A 21,595-nucleotide genomic window follows, 5' to 3' on the forward strand; every position below is an offset into this window, starting at 1 on the left:
CAGAGGGACCTGGCAGGAGGGTGACAGGGTAAGTAGGCAGTGTAAGGGATGGCAGGGACCCTGTCCATGGGCCACCATAATGGGTGATGGTTTCCATTTGCTTGGTCCCCAGGAAGGGCAGGGAGTAAGGAAGTTTCCAGCATCATCTGGGGCCCATTCAGCTCTGAAGCCCACTGTGGTTTCACCATCGGGTTACATTCTATTTCTTACTAAACCTAAGAGGAGATTGTATCATGTTGCTTCATAACGTAGGAGGGACATGGAAGGCGCTGATAAACTGTGTTGAGTGTGTGAGTTGACGATGGGGGAAACAAAGAGGAGGTGGAGACACCCCGTCTTGTGCCGTGTGGTTCCAAGTGGTGACAGTCAGGGCCTAGGGACAAGGCCAGTCTTCAGAGCTCAGAGGAGACGTTTGGTAAGCATTTGGAAATCCTTTCTGTTCTTCCAGATGAATGAAGAAGTGAATCCAAACCTGGAAGTGGCAATTAAAAAAAAAAGTCCCGTCATCACTTTGGGAGCTGAGATGTCCAAGTGTCACAAAGAATTTCTCAATGAGGAACTGGCCAGCAAGGCAGAAAAACACCCTTTAAAAATACTTCCTGCTAGAAGTCAAATGGTAGGCAAACTAGAGTTGCACCATCCATGCAGTGTCCTTCTGGGGTCATTTTCTGAGTTTTGAGTAGGTTGGTTTCTACAAATCCAGCATTTTGTTTCCCCATCACCAACTCCCCCAAACTCTAGCCACAGAGCTGGAACTTCCAGGTGATCAGCTTGGGCTGGCATTGATGGGGTAATTGATGATCCGTCAGTAGGCAGTGAGGAGGGAGGCAAGCGCTTCCCTGATTATTTTAGAGTCAGAGTGACCCAGGGCATTGGAAGACCTGAGCTCCATTCCTCTGCCCTCACCCTGACTTGTGGGGACCATCTCAGATCAGCGAAGAGCAATTCCACTTTGTACCTAGTAACCTTGGGTTGGAGACCACCGATGTGCAGAACTCATAATCTCCCACTCACGTGGGAACTGTAGGAAGAGTTCCACTACCCCTCCACTATCCCACTATAGGTCACTATTCCTTAACCTCCCATCACCGGGCAGGCCCTGTGCTAGGCTCAGGGATGGAGAACTTGGTTGTTGAAGGCATGGCCCGCTGAGTTAGGCTCATTTGGGCTGGATCCCTGGCTCTGCCCCTCACTAGTTGAGTCACCTTGGGAAAGCTATGAACATTTTTTAGCCTCAGTTTCCATATCTGAAAAAATAGGGATGGGCAAACTTACCCCATAGGGAGTAAATGATACCATGAATGCAAAGGGCTTGACACGCTTGGCATATAGTAAGAACTCAGTCGGAGTGTGTATGTGTGTATGTGTGTGATCTAAGCGCATTCAGTTGGTGCTTGTGCTGAGTATTGAGGACAGAGCAGCTTGTGGACCCTGGGAGCTGGGGCTGCAGGATGCCTGGTAAGCATTTATTCAGTTCTAGTCTGTGCCGGGCTCTGCACCAAGCAGCGGGAAAACTCTGAACGGTTATTAAACAGTCACCTCTGCCGGTTCTTCTCCGCAGTTCACCAGATCCACTCCCTGCCGTGCTCTGTGCCCTGGAGGCCGACCCTGCCAACTGCAGCCCCCAGCTCCCTAGCCACCTGTCTTCTGGAGGGCCCTGGCAGGAGACCAGAGGGCAGAAAGAGAGAGAGGTTAGCATCTTTCATGGTGGTTCCATGGTGGTTCCCATCACTCTCTCCGAAGCCTCCAGTACCACGATTGCCTCCCTCTGTTCCTTCAGGGGGCATCGTGGCTTCACACTGCTGCTGGCCCCGGGGGCCTCAGCTCCAGCCCACATCTGTAAATGGTCCCTCCGTCGAATGCTCTCCATCTGCACCATCTGGGGTAAGTTCTGTTTTCTGCTGGCACTCTTATGGGTACACCTAACGTTATTATGGACGCTTTTTTAGGCTGAAGTTTCCTTTTCTTAGGATGAACTCCCAGCTCCCCCTACCTTGATTTCATCTCTTGGGCATAAGCGAAGTAGCAAATCAGCAGGCTAGAGACTCGTTGAGGTTGGCCTCACCTAGGGAGATTCTCGGTTTGGCTTTCAGTTTTCTTGCCTGCTCTGGGGTGGCGGTCAGCTCTGGGTGGTTTCGGGGTGCTCTCCACTCTGAGGAGGAGAAGGGGGAAGATCAGCCACTGCACCCAGCTGTGCCTGCCAGGGGCACCCGCTGGCATCTGGCAGCAGCTCCCAGTTCCTTCTTCTGCGCCCCTCCCTCCCCTCCCCACATTACTCAGCCCCTGCTTTCTGCCTTCTTTCTCCCTCTGCCCACGATGCCCAAAGGAGCCTAATAGTTCATTCTCTTATGCAGTAGATCTGCATAGAACACCTACTGTATGCCTGGTCCTGGTCTAAGCAATGAAGGTACATCACCAATAAGACAAGCAATGCCCCTGCCCTCATGGAGCTTATATTCTAGTGGGAAGAGATAGATAACAAACAGAGATGTACGATCCTAATTTGTCAGGTGATATTTAGATAAAAAGTAAAGTGGGGGCTTCCCTGGTGGTGCAGTGGTGGAGAGTCCGCCTGCCGATGCAGGGGACGCGGGTTCGTGCCCTGGTCCGGGAGGGTCCCACATGCCGCGGAGTGGCTGGGCCCGTGAGCCGTGGCCGCTGGGCCTGCGCGTCCGGAGCCTGTGCTCCGCAGCGGGAGAGGCCACAGCAGTGAGAGGCCCACGTACTGCAGAAAAAAAAAAAGTAAAGTGGGATGAGGAGGTTAGAAAAATTATGGGATGGGGTATGGGAGCTATTTTATAAACGTGCTCATGGAAGGGGTCACTGAGAAGGAAGGGAGGGGTCCCTGCAGATGTACTGGGGAGAGTGCACCAGGCAGAGGGGACAGGAGGGGTGAATGCCTGGAGGAGGGAACGTGCTGCCCGGTGTATTCCAGGAAGAGGGCTGGAGGCGAGTGCAGTGAATGAGGAGGGGAGGGGGGCAGGTGAGGTCAGAGAGGCGTGGGAACAGATCCTGTAAGGTCTCAAAGGCCGCAGGGGTGCCCTGTGGGTTTTGCACTGAGTGAAATGGGAAGTCTGGGGAGGAACAGGGAAAGGATGGAGATTGAAGGATGCCTCCGGCTGTTGAGTGGAGAACACAGGAGGCAGAGTGGAAGCAGGGAACCAGAAAGGGACCATCACAGTGACAATAAAACCCACCCCTACCGCCACCACCACTGTATCCACTGGAACCCAGTCCAGTTTAGGCAATCTGCCCAAGGTCCTATTGTTCTCACAATCAACATCGTTATCACCCCACCTGCTGTGTGAGCTTATGGAAATTATTTTTTCTATCTGACATTCAGTTTCCCCATCCCTAAAATACCGATAATAATATCTACCTTTCAGGGTTGCTGTGAGGATTTATATCACTCGCAAACCGTATCCTCATAGAAAGTGATGTGATAACTGTTCTTCCCATAACCTATAACTGAGGCAGTAACTTGTCTCCTACCCCCTTCATCCTCTACGGGTGTGGAGGTCATCTGACTTGGAGCCTGGTTCCTGGTGGGTGTATAGGGACTGTTATCATTGGAATGATAAGATGTCGAGCCTTTCTCCTCTGAAACCAGGCTGTGATTGACAGGTGTCCATCAAGGTGTAGATGGCAGACCCTGGAGTTGTTCAGAGCAGCCAGGAGGGCTGGTGGATTGGGCTGGTCAGAGAAGCTTCCTCAGAGAATGTGGGACTGGAGACATGAATTGGAGGGACATCACGGGGGAATTATTGGGTTGGCCAAAAAGATCGTTCAGGTTTTTCTGTAAGATGTTATGGAAAACCCCGAACGAACTTTTTGGCCAGCCCCAATATTTTGTGGCTCTAAGAAATTAAAGTCTGTTAAATCCACGTATTAAGAGTTACCATCCCACGCCTATGGGGCGGCTGGCTCCAGGTCAGGCGCGGCTCCCCACAGCAGGGGCTTGGAGTCAGGAAGCGCTGCCTCTGGAGCCTCTCTGTGCTGATTACCAGCTTGTCATTAACCTCTCTGAATATTTTTAAAAACAAGGATAACGACACCTAGCACATGAGCTTGATAGGAAGATAAAATAAGTGAGATGTTGATGGCAAACATTCTTCAAAGGCTGCATGGCAGTGGACAAAAGTGAATCACAGTTATTCTTTCCATTATCCATGGCCAAGCACACTTGCACTGCTGCGATGAAATGGCCCAATAGAACACCGTTTGAGTTTGGATCGTTCTCCCGAGCAGCTGTCCTCTGCTCTCCTCGAACACATGCCCATTCCTACTATCCTCACGTCTCTCTAAAGACTCACTTCCTCCCCAGGAGCCTGCGCAGTCAGGGAAAGTGTACCCATTTTTTTCTGTGTCACTGAAGGGAGGTTGCTTCTTCCCCTTACCTCTCCCTTGCCATGTGACCTGGGGGAAACGACTTTCTCTTTCTGGGCCCCGTTTCCTTGTCCGCAAAATAAAGATATTTCTCTGGATGACCTCTCAGGTATCCCTTAGCTCTGAGTCTGTGAGTCTATGTATTTCCAAGAAAAAAAAAAGAAACAAAACTAAGCAAAAAATTGACATTACCACTTTAAGACGAGAATAATCAAGACTACCTTTACTTGCTAGAAGCCAGACACTGTTCATTTCATTGCTCATTTAATCCTCACAGGAATTCTAAAAGGTCTGTGTTGTTCTACTTCCCAGGCACAGAGAGGTTAGGTTTCTTGCCTCAGATCACACAGCATGCACGTGGTGTGACTGAGCTTTATCCTCAGCCATTGTCCTCCACAGGTCACGCTAGTAACCCAGAGCCTTGGACCATTTCCATTCTCTCCTCCATTGTTTCGGAGTCAACATGAAACACCACCAAGAGCTGGTTGTATCTTTCTTACACCCCATCTAGCCTGTAACTCTATTTACCTAATATTGTCACATTAGTTACACTTTACCATTTCCCAGAAAGTTGGGGCTGGGCTGGAAGAATATCCTGAGATGTTTAGTACCTGGGTCTTCATCTTGTTAGATGACACGTGCGTCCTACATTCTAAATAATTGCAATTATAGATGGTATTTATTGAGCGCTTACTGAATATGGGATCCATTCCAAGAACTGTACCTATGTTAATGCTTTCAATTCTCACATCCCCCCTGTCTGATGAGGTGGTCCTCTTATCATCTACATTTTGCAGATGAGGAAATGGAAGCACAGAGCATGGGTAGAGTACTGTGCTTCCATCACACAGAGAGTGCGAGGCATAAACTCAGGCTGTCTGGCTGCAGACACCAGTCTCTCACACACTTCACTTTTCTGTCTTTCTCAAGATAGCCTCCTCTGGAAAGGAATTCTATGGAATGTTTTTAGAAATTCTATCATAAAAAGGTCCCATGACCAAATAAGTTTCTAAAAGTTAGGGTTAAATAAAATGAAATGACTTGCTTTACCTTCGGATTCTTCAGAGTCTTGCATAACCAAATGATGATCAGGCTTTTTAAAAGCAGGACAGAGCAGGTGCACTGGTTAAACTCATTTGATCATGGGGACTCTTTACTTCTGGTGGATCAGCTCGAGACATATTCTGTGAAAATCAGTTCTAAAGGGATTTCAGGTGGGAAGGTTTTGGGGGAGGAGTCAAGTTCCAGGTTCTCACTAGCCCTCCCCCATTCTAGTTCTCCCTCAAATATCCCACCATCACTTCACCACCGACTCCACTGACCCTGCAGTGCACCTAGCATGTGGCCAGGAAAAAACAAACTTATGTATTGAATCTCTGAAAATTCAAGTTCACTTTCAGTGCACCACACTGGCAATTTGCCAGTTACAGAATCCTTTTTTAAAAGTAAATAATTTCTGACTTACTTCACTCTGTATGAGTCTCTAGGTCCATCCACGTCTCTACAAATGACCCAATTTTATTCCTTTCTATGGCTGAGTAATCTTCCATTGTATATATGTAGCACATCTTCTTTATCCATTTGTCTGTTGATGGACATTTAGGTTGCTTCCATGACCTGGTTATTGTAAATAGCACTGCAAAGAACATTGGGGTGCATGTGTTAACGCATGTATGTGGAATCTAGAAAAATGGTACAGATGAATCAGTTTGCAAGGCAGAAATAGAGACACAGAAGTAGAGAACAAATGTATGGACACCAAGGGGGAGAAATGGGGGGTGGGGGGGTGGGATGAATGGGGAGATTGGGATTGACATATATACACTAATATGTATAAAATAGATAACTAATAAGAACCTGCTCTACAGCACAGGGGACTCCACTTCGCTGTACAGTAGAAACTAACACAACATTGTAAAACAACTATACCCCAATTAAAAAAAAAAAACTTTTAAAAAATAAAAATAAAAGTAAATCATTTCTGGCAGAGCAGATCATTACTCCTAAGTGATTTACAGTCTTGGTAAATCGGGATTTTCATGGCATATGCTTTTTAAAGAGAGGCATTTTGGATTTTCTTGTGTGGATGGGAGGAAACAGTTGGATGGGCAGCACAGGGCGTGGAAGCCAAAGGAGTAGAAACTGTGGTTTTCCCCCAAAGTTGCACAAAATAATAATATGACTTCTGCTTTTCATCTACTCTGGGTGGTGATTGGGGAATCCAGCAGCTTGCTTGAGAGGACAGAGTGGATTAAGTTGGAGGGCAGTCTAATTGTTAAATCTTAGGAAGTCTCGGTTGTCTAACCTGTTGGCCTTTCTTGCTCATAGCATCTGCTGACTCTCCTCCTCACGCTTCAACTCTGGGATGCGAGATTTTCTCCTCGTGTTGTCTCATTTTGTCAATTTCCAATTCCATTCTGTAAACGGTTGTCAAGCACCTACGTGGGCTTGCTATGAGCCAGGCATATGGGTTTAGTGCCCATTAATCCACGCGTGAATTCCAGGCCCTGGAGATAAGAGAGTTGACTAAACAAGGTCTCTGCTTTGGAGGAAAACTCATTTAGTAGGCAAATAAGGCAGATACACAGCAGATCATACATTTTGGCAGAATGTAAGCGCCACCAGAGTTGGACAAACACCAAGGTATGAGAGATTGTACCTAGGTGGTATGGTAAGGGTGCTCTGGAAAATTTTCTTGGTAGCGGTGGCGATGGAGTTGAGCTTTGAAGGATGAGTAGAGGGGAAGACCTTCTCAGGGAGGGAACAGTCTGAGCCTGGAGAGGGACTTAAGAAAGTCCACAGAGGGTGTTAATTAGTTTGCCAGCAGCAAAGTGCACTAGGTTTACGTTCCTTTGCTGTTTCTATGACAACCAGTGATGCCTCATATGTTAGATGCCCCCCACATTGGGGGCAACAATTGAAAGCTTTCCAGGTAAGACAGTTTCTAAAGAGCCCAGATAACTTATTTAACCTCTTGGTACCTTGATGTTTTCATCAGCAGATGGGGATAAAGTCCTTATCTCATGAGGTTAAGATAAGGATTAAGAGTGAATGATGCATGTAAAGCTTTAGAACTATTTATTGAGCACCTAATAAATGCTCAATAAATATTATTATTGTTGTTGTTGTTATTGAATGCTTAAAGATTTCAATAAATAAGCTTGAACATATCGTGAGATCTCTAGGGTTAGGTATACTTAATTACTTCTGCATCTGGGCATTTACCAGTTTCTGAGCTGGTAGTTTTCAGTAAATGTCTTTCAGATGACTTGAATGGTTGAATGAGTAAAATATCCCTTCTCTCTAGGATGCACGTGCCTTTTATCCTTGAGGCTCCAGACGCCAGACCCCAGCCTGGGTGGGAAGACCCACCCCCCAACTTCCTCACCCTCCCACACACACTACCGGGCCAGCCCTTTATCTTCATGTGCATCTTCTGTGAGTTACTCTCGGGTAGAGAAGAACATTTGACCGCGGTTTAGAAAGATTGCCTTACACAATCTCCCGGTTCCCTAGATGGGGCTTTGCTGAGCTGACAGAATGTACACAGAAGAGCTAACTATTTTTAGGATGAGCTAGAAAGATTAGAACTTTGCTCTCTCCTCAAATATCAAACCTGCAATCTGTAGGAATCCAAGCAGGAATTCTTGGGAAATTGGATGTGGGGAGTTATTCATTGTGCTCCTATTGCCTAAAATTCCCACATAAAAATAACAATAGACCATTGGTGTTGGAGTGACTACTGTATGTCAGGCACTGGCTAAGTGCTTTACATGCACTATATTCTTTCATTCGTACAGCAACCTCATGAGATTGGTTTCAATCTCCCTATTTTGCAGATAGGAAAACTGAGGCATAGAGAATTAACTGTCTTGACCAAAGCCACAGAAGGAGGGTTAGTGAAGCTGGAATTCCATCCCTGGTCTGTCTGTCTTCAAGACCCATGCTTTCCATGAGGATTCAAATGACAGTGACACAAATCAAAACAAAGAGGAGAAAACAAACTCAGCCTCCTGGCTGAAGAATGAAATCATGGATTGGTTGACTGCATAATTTTCCTGGGTAGAACCGCAGACGTGCAGAAGAGAAAGTCAGGGGTTCTGTCTCTGGGGAGCTCACATCCTAATAAGGGCTATGTAAGGACTTTTTCTTGTTTCTCATCTGCCCAGCTCTCTCATTCTCCTTTTGGGATCTCCCTTTCCCTCATTGCATGCCACACTGTGGGGCTTGCTCATCAGCGTTCCTGTGGTCCTCTGGCCAAGGGGTAGGTGCCTCAAACTGGAAAATCAGACTATGGGAAAGCAAATTATGACTCAAGAGCTTCAAATGGCTGGAGCTGAGTGATCCGGTTGGCAGCACCCTGAAGATACCTGCATATTAGTTCCCACCATCTGACTATTCAGCTTTTCCCTCTTTTCCTGAGAGCTTCCTTGTGCCAGATAATATAGGCTGGTTCACTCGGCACACATCCCAACTCCAATCAAACTATGCTTTCTCTATTCTGGAAGGTGGAAATCTCAAAGCTCACTTTCCCAGGCTCCCTCGCAGTTTGGGATGGCTGCGTGGCTTAGCCAATGAGATGCATCTGCTGGGGATGTCTCTCCCCTTTCTCTTTCTTCCTACTGGCTTTTAGGAAAGACATGGTGGTTGGAGCTGTAGCAGATAAGTTATGAGCATGAGGAAAAAGTGAAGAGACATCAGCCCTGCTTAGTGACATCAGGCAACACCTCCCCTTTGGATCTCTTGCTGAGAACCCCTCCCTGTTTTAAACCACTATGTTTAGGGGTTCTGTTATTTGTAGCCAAATGTACCTCTTGACTGATATGGAATCTGCATTTTTTTAATAGGGAGGGTGCTTGAGGTAGGCAGAATTTCTTGACACAACCAAAAATACCCTAATTGATACAGGGAAGGGAGGAAAGTACAAAGCAAACCACAACATCAGGGAGAATGCAGTATGCTCTCCTGGAGGGAAGAGCTGTCACAATACCAATTCATGTTGACATAGTCTGTGATGTTTTTCTAAGCGTTTTCCCACACATTGTTTCCTTCGACCTTCTCAGCCACCCTGTGAAGTACAAATTATTCTTATACCCGTCTTATAAATCTCGGAGTTTGAGTACTATGGAAGTGAAGAAAGGGAAGTGATTAATTCTAGCTGGAGAAACTGGCAGCCTCAGGAAGAGGCTGGCCTTGAGCTGGGGTTTGAAGGATGAACAGACTTTTGATAAATGGAGGAAGCAGTAGGAAGGGCATTCCTGGCTAAAGTGAGAACCATAAAGCTTAGAGGCACGAGAGGCCTGGGTGAGTCAGGCAAACATGGCTGGTGCTCAGGGGAACCTGAGAAGCATGTAGAGGAGGTAGGCTTGGAAAAGCCCGCAGGGGCCAGATGATAAAGATCTGTTGTGTTGGCAGCCTCTTTGGGTTGCAGAGGCATTCAAATGACTTCAACTAACGGGGTAATTGTGAGGGTACATATAGGAATAAAGGAGCTTCCAGAATTCAGGCCAAACTTCTTGGGGAATCAGGAATACACCACAACCAGCAACACAGAATGAACACAATCCTCAGGACAGCCAGGCCTCACAGAGGACGGAAGGTAGTTGGATACCATAAAATTGCTCAGGACAGAACCCACCTCTTATAACTGAGTTATCTTCCACTTAGTAGCAAAAATTCACTGGGTTCCTACCCTAGAGCTTTGACATTAAGGTGAAACTTTTTTGTGTCCAATTCTCTGTGTGTATCTTCTCTTTAAATTCTTGAGTGTACATCGGTTAGGATGGGATAGTCTCTGCTGTGATAACAGATAAACCCTGGAAATATTGTGGCTTTATACAATTATACAAGCATCTCCTGGAACACATGGTCACCAAAGTCTCTCATGGAGGAGAAGAGAGTGACAAAGGAGGGGCACTAGTTCTTAACATCCTTGCTTCTTATCTTCACAATACGTTGATCAGAAGTAGTTACATGGCCCCATCTAACTGCAAGAGATGCTGGGAAAGGCAGGGAGCAGAGAGTCCTTGACAACCATGAACTCTCTTGATGTGAAGCTGGGATGGGTTCGGTTGCTCATCCTCATCTCTACTAATAAGGCACTCATGCCAGGGAGTCTTAGTCTCTTTGGGCTGCTATAACCAAAATATCATAGACTGGGTGGCTTAAACAGTAAGCTTTTATTTCCCACAGTTCTGGAGGCTGGAAGTCCAAGATGGAGGTGCCAGCAGATCGGATGTCTGGTGAAGGGGTGTCTGATTCCGAGACATTTTCTGGCTGTGTCCTTGAATAGTAGAGAGAGCAAGAGAGCAAAGCCCTCACCTCCAAGTACCATCACACTGGGGGTTAGGGGATTAGTTCTAGAGTGTGTGCTTCAGGCAGTGCTTGATCCAGCAGTTAGGTGAAAGATGCCCCTGAAGACCTCTCTCTGTTTCTTCACCTGCCTACTGTGATATCAGTTTCCTTTAATGCTGGCTCTCTTTCTTCTTGCAGTATGGCTTCCAGCACTTCCTTGGTTATGTACTTTGTTTGTATCATATCCAGATAGAGACGGAAAATGATTTTTCTCCTTTGTTTTAAGCACACATCCTGCGATTCACTCTCATTGGTTCAGTTTAGATCAATGCCTACCCTTGGACCAATCACTGTTTGCAGGTAGGTGGACTTCAGTGGTTGGCTTAAGCCAAGGTCCCACTCCTGGGATGGGAGGTAGCGTCAGCTTTCCCAGAGTGCCATCGATGGAAACCAGTGGGAAGAGAGAACAGGAATGAGGCCTGGGGAGGCACCACAACTGCCCATGTTATGCCTTCCCTCGTCATCTTTTTTTATCTCCTCTATGCTCTATGCCTCTTTTAATAATGAAGGATCTTAAGTTGAGCTTTGGGGTGCAAGTGCGAGAGCTTGGTCTTTGTTCTGCTAAGGAAGGACCCTGGGCTTAAAGGTGGCCTTTCACTGGTGGGGAAACTGAGGCTCAGAAAGGAGAACCGCTGGTTCTGGGCCCCAGAGTCATGGAGCCCCAATTTCCTCTGATACTTCTAGAAACTTCTCCTCTCTGGGACTCAGTTTCCCTCTCTGTAAGATGAAGTAGCTTCTTTGGCTCTGAGTTTGCCGGTGAAGCAAGTAGGAGTTAGCTGGAGAGCTTGTAGAAAACACACCTGCCCAGCTCACCCAGAAATTGTGACGCATCTAGAGAAAAGCATGGTGGGTACATGCATTTTGAACAAGCTTCTCAGGTCACGCTGAGCCGCAGCATCTACCACTCTGAAACCCCTCTGTGGGGACCCTCCCGCTCTGGCCCCAAGACCTCTGAACCTAGTCTGCCCATGGGCTCCAGGACTGAGAGAAAGGGCAAGGCAGTGGGTGTCCCAGGGGACCCTACCTCCTGTGACCCAACCACGGAAGGAAGACAAGAGACCCGGGTGTGCTGGTGAGGGCTCAGAGCACCGAGCCAGGAATTTACAAGGATGCTGCTGGCCAACCATGCTGTTCTGATGCCCTGGGCAATGTCATCATGCCGGGAGGCCACACACCTGCCAGAGCCATTTGGCTGATGAGGGGAGGCTGTGAGGCCAGGGGCACCGGTCCTTTTCCTTCCCACCCACCTTATAAGTTACTGGATGTTTCTGGAAGGAACAGGTTTTAGAAAGAGGACTGAAATTCGAGGGAAGACCCCAGGATCCAGTCCACATGCTGCCACCTGGGCACTCCGTGACCTCCAGCCACTGTAAGACTCGATTGCCTCATCTGCAAAGGAGGGCTAGTGGCCCCTGTCCAGCTTTCTTCTTCCCCAAGACACGAGGATTTCAAAGGCATGACGTGATGTAGTGAAAGGACTGGGTCCACAATGCACACGTTAGAGGATTATTATCATTGTTGTTAAAAATAACAAATGGTTTTGAAGTTGGAACCTGGAGGCCCCTGCAGAATTCAGCCACTGCCAGCCGGCTGCTGCCTTTCATGTAGAGATGAAGTTAGGAGAGGCAGAGAGGAAAAGCTGCTCCTGGAGGCTTCTTTCCTGAGACCTCGTCGTCTCCTTTTTCCCTTTGAGGCCTGCAGGGGATCTGGGAGGCTTCCAACTTAGACAGCGCTGCCTGATGGAATAATGCACCTGTCAGCACCTCCAGAGAGATAGCTGGCTGGGGTTGGGGAAACAGAAGCCCAGCACACGAAGGGTGGCTCTCCGCCCCACCCTCTGCTCTACCTGTGGCCTCGTGGGTTCTCAGGCTCCTGAGCGCCAGTCGTTCAGGTGTTCTTGCTGTTTCTCACCTGTAACGCTGATAACTTGGTATTTGAGATGAAATCCACCCACATTTCTTTCATTTAAATCCATGTCTTTAGCACAGACATTGCTACTGTAAACCTAAACCCCACTCACTTGCAGGATGAGGTGTGATCATTAAAATAAGAGTGTGGACATCCTAACAAAAGGGATCTCAGGTCCTTCCTGGGGGTTCTGCTCCACACCTTGGAGAGCCCTGAATCCGCAGACACCGTCAATGCTTCAGGAGCACCTGCAGGTGTCAAGATCCATGCTCAGTGTGTTTACACTCATGGGACAACAAACTCATTCAATCCAAGCCTTGGGGCCACTTGACGGGTGAAACAGCCAAGGCTCAAGGAGAGATCAAGTGACTTTCCCAAGGTTCCCAGCCAGGAAATGGTAGGACTGGGGATCAGAGTGGATCCTTGGACCCCAGGTCCAACATAAGTGGCATCCTTGGTAGCATTTAGCACTGGGCTTGACACAATGGTGGCCAAGAGGGAGTTTTTGAATGAGGAGGGCAACCTCGGGGAAGTGGGGTGCTACAGTTGAAGGAACACGAGATTAGAACATAAACGTAGATGTTCTAGAATGTCTATTTGGATCAGTGGCTTTCCAGGGGTGTTCGTGAACCCTCTCCCTCCTCCTGAGGGCCAGTTGAGGGGCTGAAATGATGGGGGTTCAATATTTCTATTTTTTCTTTATCAAGAGCAGGTTCTCCTGGAGAACAATTTATATTGTGATTTCGAGTAAGATTTCATTGGGGAAAGAAGAAAAAAAGATTCCTTTGCTAAAACCAGGTTGGAAGAGCTCTGTTTTACGTGGCCTTCAAGGCTTCCCCAAATCTCATCGCCCGTGGTTCTGTAATTCTAGTGTGGCTGCTACCCCTTCCTGGCTGGACAGTGTTGGATGAGTCATTCAGCGTTCTGAGTCTTAGTGCCTTTATCTTTAAAATGGGCACAAGGAGAGAACCACTACCTAGTTCCCAGGGTTATTATGTGGATGTGCTCTCAGAAGAGCAAAGGATTCTGCAGGAGTATGGGATTGGGGAAGTCGTGCAATCATCGAACATTTAGGTCGTGGCTCTGGTCTGCACTCTGGCTAAATGCTGAAGATGCAAAGAACCATCGGGCACAAAGTGTAGTAGGAAATAGATAAACACAGGCACACAGCCTCCCGGAAGAGAGACAAATAAGCAGGAAGTTTTAATGCAAAAGTGATGTGTGCCCTGACGTAAGCATGGTGGAGGGTGATCCCACCCTGCCTGCTGATGGGATGGCAGGAGGGGGTGGGGACTGTAGGAAAGTGACACCTAGCTTGAGTCTTAAAGCAGATGCAAACACAATAGTGATACTGGGTGTATATATTTCATTCACATGGGATTTTAGTCACACAGAGTTAAGATTTCTGAGGTTCCACTTCCCCTTTTGTGCAAGGATCTTATAGAGACAAAAGTAAATGCAAAGCATACTATTGGATCAATGTTATGGACTCCGTTAATGAGTTTTGCCGCACCCTTTTTGCAAACAAGTGTTATTCAAGCAACAAATGTGCTAGGCCCTGTCCTCTTGAGAAAACTCAGCACACTTTCAGAAGTATCCCCTGTGAGAGCCTAGAGGTCCCTCTGAGTGCCTCGTGTCCAATAACATGTTTGCACAGATGAGAAAGCTTCTCCAGTGCAAACGTGGACCCGGGGGAGGTGAGATGTCTTTACCAAGGTCAGGAAGTACAGGGGGCAGGTTTAGGTCTGGGGTTTCCTCAGACCACAGGCTCTGAGGGCTCTGGAATGGGAGTGGCCGTGAGTACAGGAGACACGCCCAGGTCTGCCCTGTGAGGGCCAGAGGTTGAGTCCTTCATGGATTTCATCCAACAATGGGTGCACGCGTCTATGTCAATTAAGTGAGCTGCGTGCTGAGGGTACAGAGATGAATAAAGTACTCTCCTTGCCTTGAGGAGCTCATAGGACAAAGAGATGTAGAGTGTCCATTCAAATTCACGATCAGTGCCAGTGGAATAACGTGCAAAGTTCTTTGAGAGCAGTATTTGCCTGTGAAGGGTTGGAAAAGACACAGGCTTTAAAACCAGGCACACTTGGGTTTCAATCCCAGGTCTGCCACTCGATGTGAGACATTGGGAAAGTTACTTAACCTCTCTGAGCCTCAGTTTCTCTATCTAGAAAACGGGGAGAGTAACAACCTACCTGTGGGCATTGGTGGATGAAGAGTATAACATTGAGATACCACTGGTAAGGTGCCTGGCTCACTCGGTGCCCAGAGACACTCATCACTATTGACTGTCAGCACTCAGGCAAGACAGCCACCTTCTCCACTTCTCCAGGAGCTTTGAATGTTCTCATCTGTGCCGGTGATGGAAGTGAAATGTGCTTTGTAAAACCATGACACATTAAGCAATTGTTAATTGTTGCTCTTCGCATCCTTAGCCAGTCCTAACTGCGGTAGAGAAGGTGATGTAGCAGGGTGATTGGTCAGAGTCCAGTGAGTGACTGCGGGCTGGAAGCCACGGCAGCCTCTCTGATCTTGTGCTCCCTCCCCCACTGCCGTCCAGAGCCTCCAGACATTTCCTTCCCAGCCTCTGAAACCTAAACGTATTTGGACCAGGATGGGCAGATCCTGAGCTTGGTTTCTTTGTTTATCAGTCCTTCTGCTGGGAGGGGGGACTTGCCATCAGGCCTGAGAAAAAAGTCAGGAGTGCTTGGAATGCAATTGCAAAAGAGGTTACAAGAGCCTGGCAAGAATGCTGAAATCAAGTGATGTCGAGAGGTTTTGTTATTTTTGAAAAAATGACTCATTCTGAGAAACCCTAACGGCCTCACAGAACATTCACCTAGTTGCCTGTATGTATAACCCAGAGCCCACTGCAGAGAAAAACAAATCCTGTTGTCACAGCTGAGGGAGAGGATGGTGGGAGCAGTGAGGGTTGGCGGTGGGAATCAGGAGGACCGTTTGATGGAGGCAGCGTTTACAGGTGACTCCTGCCCTCTGTGTGGACCCTTCTAATTTCCCAAGGCCTTTTCCCCAAATTGCATCATTTCAGTCATCACCAGAGCATCCCCTTGGAGGTAACTTGTGTTCTTTGGATTGACCTGAGCTGGCCAGGGGAGGGATGGTTGTTCCCGTTTGACACGCAAAGGAAGTCGGTGCCCAGAGAGCTTGAGCTATTTCCGCAAGTTGAGGGATGTGGGGAGAGAAGGTGAGAGAGGAAGAGGAGGAGGAAACCCATGAATGAGAATGAAAATGAGAACCTGTCTCGTGGAGAAACACTGTGAAGGGCTGGTTTCAGCGAGGGCACCTGTTGGCCTCCCCACGGTGGGATGCTCAGGAGAGCACGGGATCAAGAGTTAGCAAGTGGGCTTTTGCTCCACTCCTGTCCTTAACCAAATGCGTGTCTTTGGGGAAACTTGTCTCTTTACCGATTCGCCACTTCCTATCTGTAGAGGCATGGGGGCGGAGGGGAGTCGAACAAACTCAGAGCTTCTAAAATCTAGTAGGCATAAGAATATTCTGGAGCACTTGTTATTATACCAATTGCTGGATCCCTCCCCAGAAATTCTGATTCTGAAGATCTGGGGAAGGGCCAGGGAATCTGCATTGCTTCCAAGCTCCCCAGTGGGACTGCTGACTGGTCATGGTCCCAACTTTGAGTCTCCTGGGGTTGGATGATCTTGAATGACCCTGTTGTTTCTGCTGTTCAGTGATTCAAAACACTCAACAACTCCTGGTCTTTGGGAACTGTGCCAGGTGTGGGGAATTAAAGAAAAAAAAAGGAACTAGACATGGTTTCTGCCTTCTGTGTCTAGCACTCTAGGTGGGGATACAGACAGGACAATGGATCCCATTATCACACAGGGTACATGCGGGACACGCAGAGGTGGGAATGGTCAGCTGCCCGTGGGAGTCAGGTAGGGCTTCAAGGAGGAGGGTGCTGGGTGAGCCTTTGGGCCTAAGTTGTCACTAACTGGGAGGATGTGTTAGGGGGACGACCCTGGGCAGAGAGCAGTACAGGCTGTTTTAAATACTCCACAGAGAAAGCACTGGCTAAGTGCTCTTTGCATGTGAATGCTGCTCAGAACCGTCTTCCAGCTCTGCCCTCTGGGAGCCACCAACCACAGCTGCAGCTGTTCCCCATCTGCCTGGAGGGCCCGGGGAAACCAGGGGAGGGGGCTCCTGCTAGGCCAGCATCCCTGGGGACCACAGTGAGGTACAACATATACACCCCCCCCCGCCCACTGCCACACACACAGTTGATCCTCATTATTTGTGAATTCTGTATTTGTAAATTTGCCAACTTGCTAATACTTGCTTGTAACCCCCAAATCTATATTCATGGCTCTTTCACAATCATTTGTGGTCATGTGCAGAGTAGTGAAAACATTTGACTCACCCAACCCTCATGTTCCCACCTGAGCCGTGTGCTGCCTTCTTGTTTCAGCTCTTGTATTGTAAACAAGGGTCTCTTTTTTTTTTTAATTTATTTATTCATCCATTTATTTTTGGCTGTGTTGGGTCTTCGTTTCTGTGCGAGGGCTTTCTCTAGTTGCCGCAAGCGGGGCCACTCTTCATCGCGGTGCGCGGGCCTCTCACTATCGTGGCCTCTCGTTGCGGAGCACAGGCTCCAGACGCGCAGGCTCAGTAGCTGTGGCCCACGGGCCCAGTTGCTCCACGGCATGTGGGATCTCCCCAGACCAGGGCTCGAACCCGTGTCCCCTGCATTAGCAGGCAGACTCTCAACCACTGTGCCACCAGGGAAGCCCCAAGGGTCTCTTTTGTAGTCTATTTAATGCCATCTTTTGAGCGTTTTTGTACATCTTTTGGGTGATTTTGCTGTTTAACATCACCCCCAAGCATAGTGCCTCGTGCTGTGTAGTGTCCTAAGCACAGGAGGCTGTGAGGTACCTTATGGGGAACATAGGTGTATTAGCTAAGCTTCTTTCAGGCATGGGTTATAGTGTTGTTAGCCATGAGCTCAGTGTTAATGAATCAACAATACATACTAAATAAAGTGTCTTGAAACAGAAACATATTGATATATAAAGCAAGGTTATGGTACTGATGGGTTGATGAAAATGTTGTGACCAGAGGCTCATAGGAACCTAACCTATTTCCCCTAGGAACAGTGGTACAGCATTAACTAATTCAGTGGTCATGGCAACTTTATAGAACATCACTACAGTTCCATGAATAATGAGAATCTGTGTGTGTGTGAAGCCACTGCCAAGTATTTCTTTTGCTCAGTATGACAAGTTAGTATGTTTAACAAGACAATTCAGAGTTGCAGCAAGGATTTAATAAAATCCCAACATCTAGGTAAATTTTGGAAGCTTTCTTACTAATCCTAACTGGTAGCAATCCTTATCCAATTTAGCCATCTCCTCTTCTGCCTAGATTTGAGCAAAAGGCTTCTTCCTATTCACCCTGAACTTATCCTCAGCTTCAACACCCAGCTGAATTCACAACATCTCACCAACTTGGTTCAGATACAAATTTACATGTAACAGACCTTGGTGTCACAGTGTACCTGAATGCGACTTCAATATAGATCATAGGACCGTATTAAATTGGATATCATTTTGGCTTTACCCCTATGATTCTGACACCAGTTCGGACATGTGTTTTTTCCCACACCACCAAGTAATCCTCCGAGACACCATCTGGATGTCCTGCATTTTAACTAAATTCTGACACTATCTACTGCTATCTGAAGTGGCATCAGATCTCACAGGCTAAGGGCTCAGTCCCACAAGACTGCCCCCACTTCAGATGTTTATTGCAAGTCCAAGTTGTTACCTGTGCTCCTGACAGACTGGCAATAAATCGGAGGTTCCCATGACCCCGTCCTTGGGGGGATTAATTTGCCAGAGCGGCTCACAGAACTCCAGAAATCAGTTCAATCACTAGATTACAGGTTTATTACGAAGAATATTAAAGGCTATGAATCAACAGCCAGATGAAGAGACAGGTAGGGTGAAATCCCAAATGTGGGAGCTTCTGTGGAGTTTGGGGGCCACCACTATGGCACGTGGAGGAGTTCTGGTTCATCAACCCAGAAGCTCTCCAAAAGCCCATCCTTTTGGATTTTTATGGCGGTTTCAGGATGTCAGAACAATTAATTAAATCATTGGCCTTCGGCCACAGAACTCAATCTCCAGCCCTTCTCCCCTCCCCCGAGGCTGGAGGGTGGGGCTGAAATTTCCAACCCCGTAATCACTTGGCTGGTTTCCATGGCAACCAGCCCCCATCCTTAGGTGAAGTAGGGGCTTTCCAAAAGTTACCTCACTTAAATAACAAAAGACACCGTGATCACTCTCTTCACTTAGGAAATTCCAAGAGTTTTAGGACTGTTATGTAAGGAACCAGGATGAAATCACAGTCACATTTGTGCTACGTAATTCCTGCACTTGGTAGACCGATTAAATTTTTTTATTGAAAAAAACTAGTGTCATTCATTTTAATTTTTCTGATTTAATAGTAATTTACATTCCTCTGATGTCATTCTTTTTTTAAATTAATTTTTATTAGAGTATAGTTGCTTTACAATGTTTTGTTAGTTTCTGCTGTACAGCAAAGTGAATCAGCTATATGTATACTTATATCCCCTCTTTTTTGGATTTCCTTCCCATTTAGGTCACCACAGAGTATTGGGTAGAGTTCCCTGTGCTATACAGTCTGTTCTCATTAGTTATCTATTTTATACATATTAGTGTATATATGTCAATCCAACTCTCCCAATTCATCCCACTCCCCCTTCCCCCCTTTGTATCCAAACTGTCTTCGTGCATCTATTCAACATCGGTGTACAGAGAGCCAAGATTTTGGCAGCAGTATCCATACGTCTGTTCTCTACGTCTGTGCCTCTAGTTCTGCTTTGCAAAGAAGTTCATCTGTATCATTTTTCTAGATTCCACATATAAGCGATATTCTACCATAGATGTTTTTCTCTTTCTGACTTCACTCTGTATGACACAGACTGATTACATTTTTGCCATGCGGGGAGAGCTGGTTCATGGGATTGAGGAGCTTTCCTTGGTTGGGGACCCTGGACTCCGGGGCAGGGAAACCGCTGTGCAGGGACAGCCCAAGTCCCTGCAGGCTCAGGCAGGAAGTCCCGCTCACGTGCTTCCCCCACCCTGCCCCTCACTTCCAGGCCTAGCTCTCCACCCTGTCCCCTAGGCCACGTCAACCCTTTCTAACTTATTTCTGGAAAATGTGCTGAGAACAGGAAAGGCCCCTTCATGGGGTTGGGATTGGATGTGATTTCCCTGGGAACCAGGACTGAGGGGGCTCCGCAGCCTTCCCGGACCATAAAATCCCTGCCTCTCACCGGAGGGGCGGCGCTGGAGGGAGTCCGGGGTTGCCCCCCCGGCCTCTGACTCCTCCCCGTGGGGCGGGGGCGGGGCCTTGCCGGCCAGGAGCAAAAGGAAGCACTGAGGCTGAAGGAGCGAGGCGGCTGGCTGGTATCCCGCACAAACACGCTCCGTCACTGTAAATTATTTACGCGCCATATGGAGGCCGGAGAGGCTCCTTGACCGACACGTTAATGAGAAGCCCGAGGATCCTGCCTTGGCCGGGATTCCTGGGGGCTGGGGGGCGAGTGGAGAGGACATCCCCCTGATTGGAAACCTGCAGTGAGTCCCCATCTTCTGCAGGAACAGTCTGAACTCCATAGCCCAGCACTCAAGGCCTCTTTCAAGACGCAGCTCTGACACCTGCCCGCCCCCCGCTTCAGGCAGGGCGGCGTCTCACTGCCCTGCACACTGTTCTCACCCCCAGACCTCTGTGTCATGTGCTCTCTCCCCAGACCCCCGGCCCCCCAGTCCCTTCTGCTTCTCAGCATCAGCATCCTTAAAGGCACAGCTCAGACGTCACCGCCTCTGCGTGGCCTCCCCTCTCACCCACTGGAGGGTGAACTTGCTCCTTCCTCGTGCCCCCCTAGCCCTGCGCATCCTCCTTAGCAGCGTGGCCTCCGGTCTGAATTGAGACACCAGCTGCATCCTTTGCTGAGAAATCTTGTTTCCTCAAGCAGAACTAGAGACAACGATGGTCTCTGCGTAAAGCTCTGTGGGGAGGATCAAATATACAGCCAGCTTTACACAGTGCTTTGCACCCACGAATCACACCATGTATGAGAATTCCTCATTATTATTATTATTATTAATATAGGACTGTTTTCCTCTGTTGTAATCACTTTCGTCATAAGCCTCACTCTTACTAGACTCTGCCCTACTGGAGTGCAGTGGCCATGGTCTTATTCATCTCTGTTAAAAAACAAAATTCAGCTGAGTAAATGTGAAGATCTAATTGGCCTTACTCAAAGACTCATGAATCAGGCAGGATGCCATCCAGGTACTCCAAGGCGTTGGACCAAATGAAAGGTTTTTATAGGCAGAAGGAGGGGCAAAAAGGTATCTGCAAAGGAAAAGAAAAGATGATTTCAGGGCAGAACGTCTTCTTTTGGGAACAGGGACCAGCAGGGGTCTGCGTCATGCAGACTGACTCTTCTTCCTTTGGGGGAGGGATGGAGAAGGCCCCTGTGACAGATTACCTCATTGGTGCTGACCAGAAAATTCCAGACTGGCTGATTAAGATTACATTTTGGGGGAAGGTCAAAATTGCAATTAAGTCAGGTTTTATTTATTTTTAAATTTTTATTTATTTATTTAATTTATTTATTTTTGGCTGCATTGGGTCTTCACTGTGGTGCACGGGCTTCTTATTGCGGTGGCTTCTCTAGTTGCGGAGCATGAGCTCTAGAGCGCAGGCTCAGTAGTTGTCGCACATGGGCTTAGTAGTTGTGGAGCACGGGCTTAGTTGCTCCGCAGCATGTGGGATCTTCCTGGACCAGGGCTCGAACCCGTGTCCCCTGCATTGGCAGGTGGATTCTTAACCACTGCGCCACCAGGGAAGCCTGAAGTCATGTTTTAAATCCAGATTT

At 47.8% G+C, this 21,595-nt stretch overlaps 1 protein-coding gene across 1 annotated transcript in view; it reads left to right on the top strand.

Moving 5' to 3' along the window:
* Positions 1-606: 606 nt before the first annotated feature.
* LOC112397140 (uncharacterized) overlaps positions 607-21,595 on the top strand; it is a 38,752-nt gene continuing 17,763 nt past the window's right edge. The window contains exons 1-3 of the mRNA XM_024741264.1: positions 607-616; positions 1,562-1,691; positions 1,781-1,884. Coding sequence (XP_024597032.1) covers positions 1,860-1,884 — 25 coding nt within the window. The 5' untranslated portion in view covers positions 607-616; positions 1,562-1,691; positions 1,781-1,859. The remainder of the gene's footprint in view (positions 617-1,561; positions 1,692-1,780; positions 1,885-21,595) is intronic.

Source organism: Neophocaena asiaeorientalis, unplaced genomic scaffold (genome assembly GCF_003031525.2).
Source record: "Neophocaena asiaeorientalis asiaeorientalis breed wild unplaced genomic scaffold, Neophocaena_asiaeorientalis_V1.1 scaffold177, whole genome shotgun sequence".
Taxonomy (NCBI): Eukaryota; Metazoa; Chordata; class Mammalia; order Artiodactyla; family Phocoenidae; genus Neophocaena; species Neophocaena asiaeorientalis.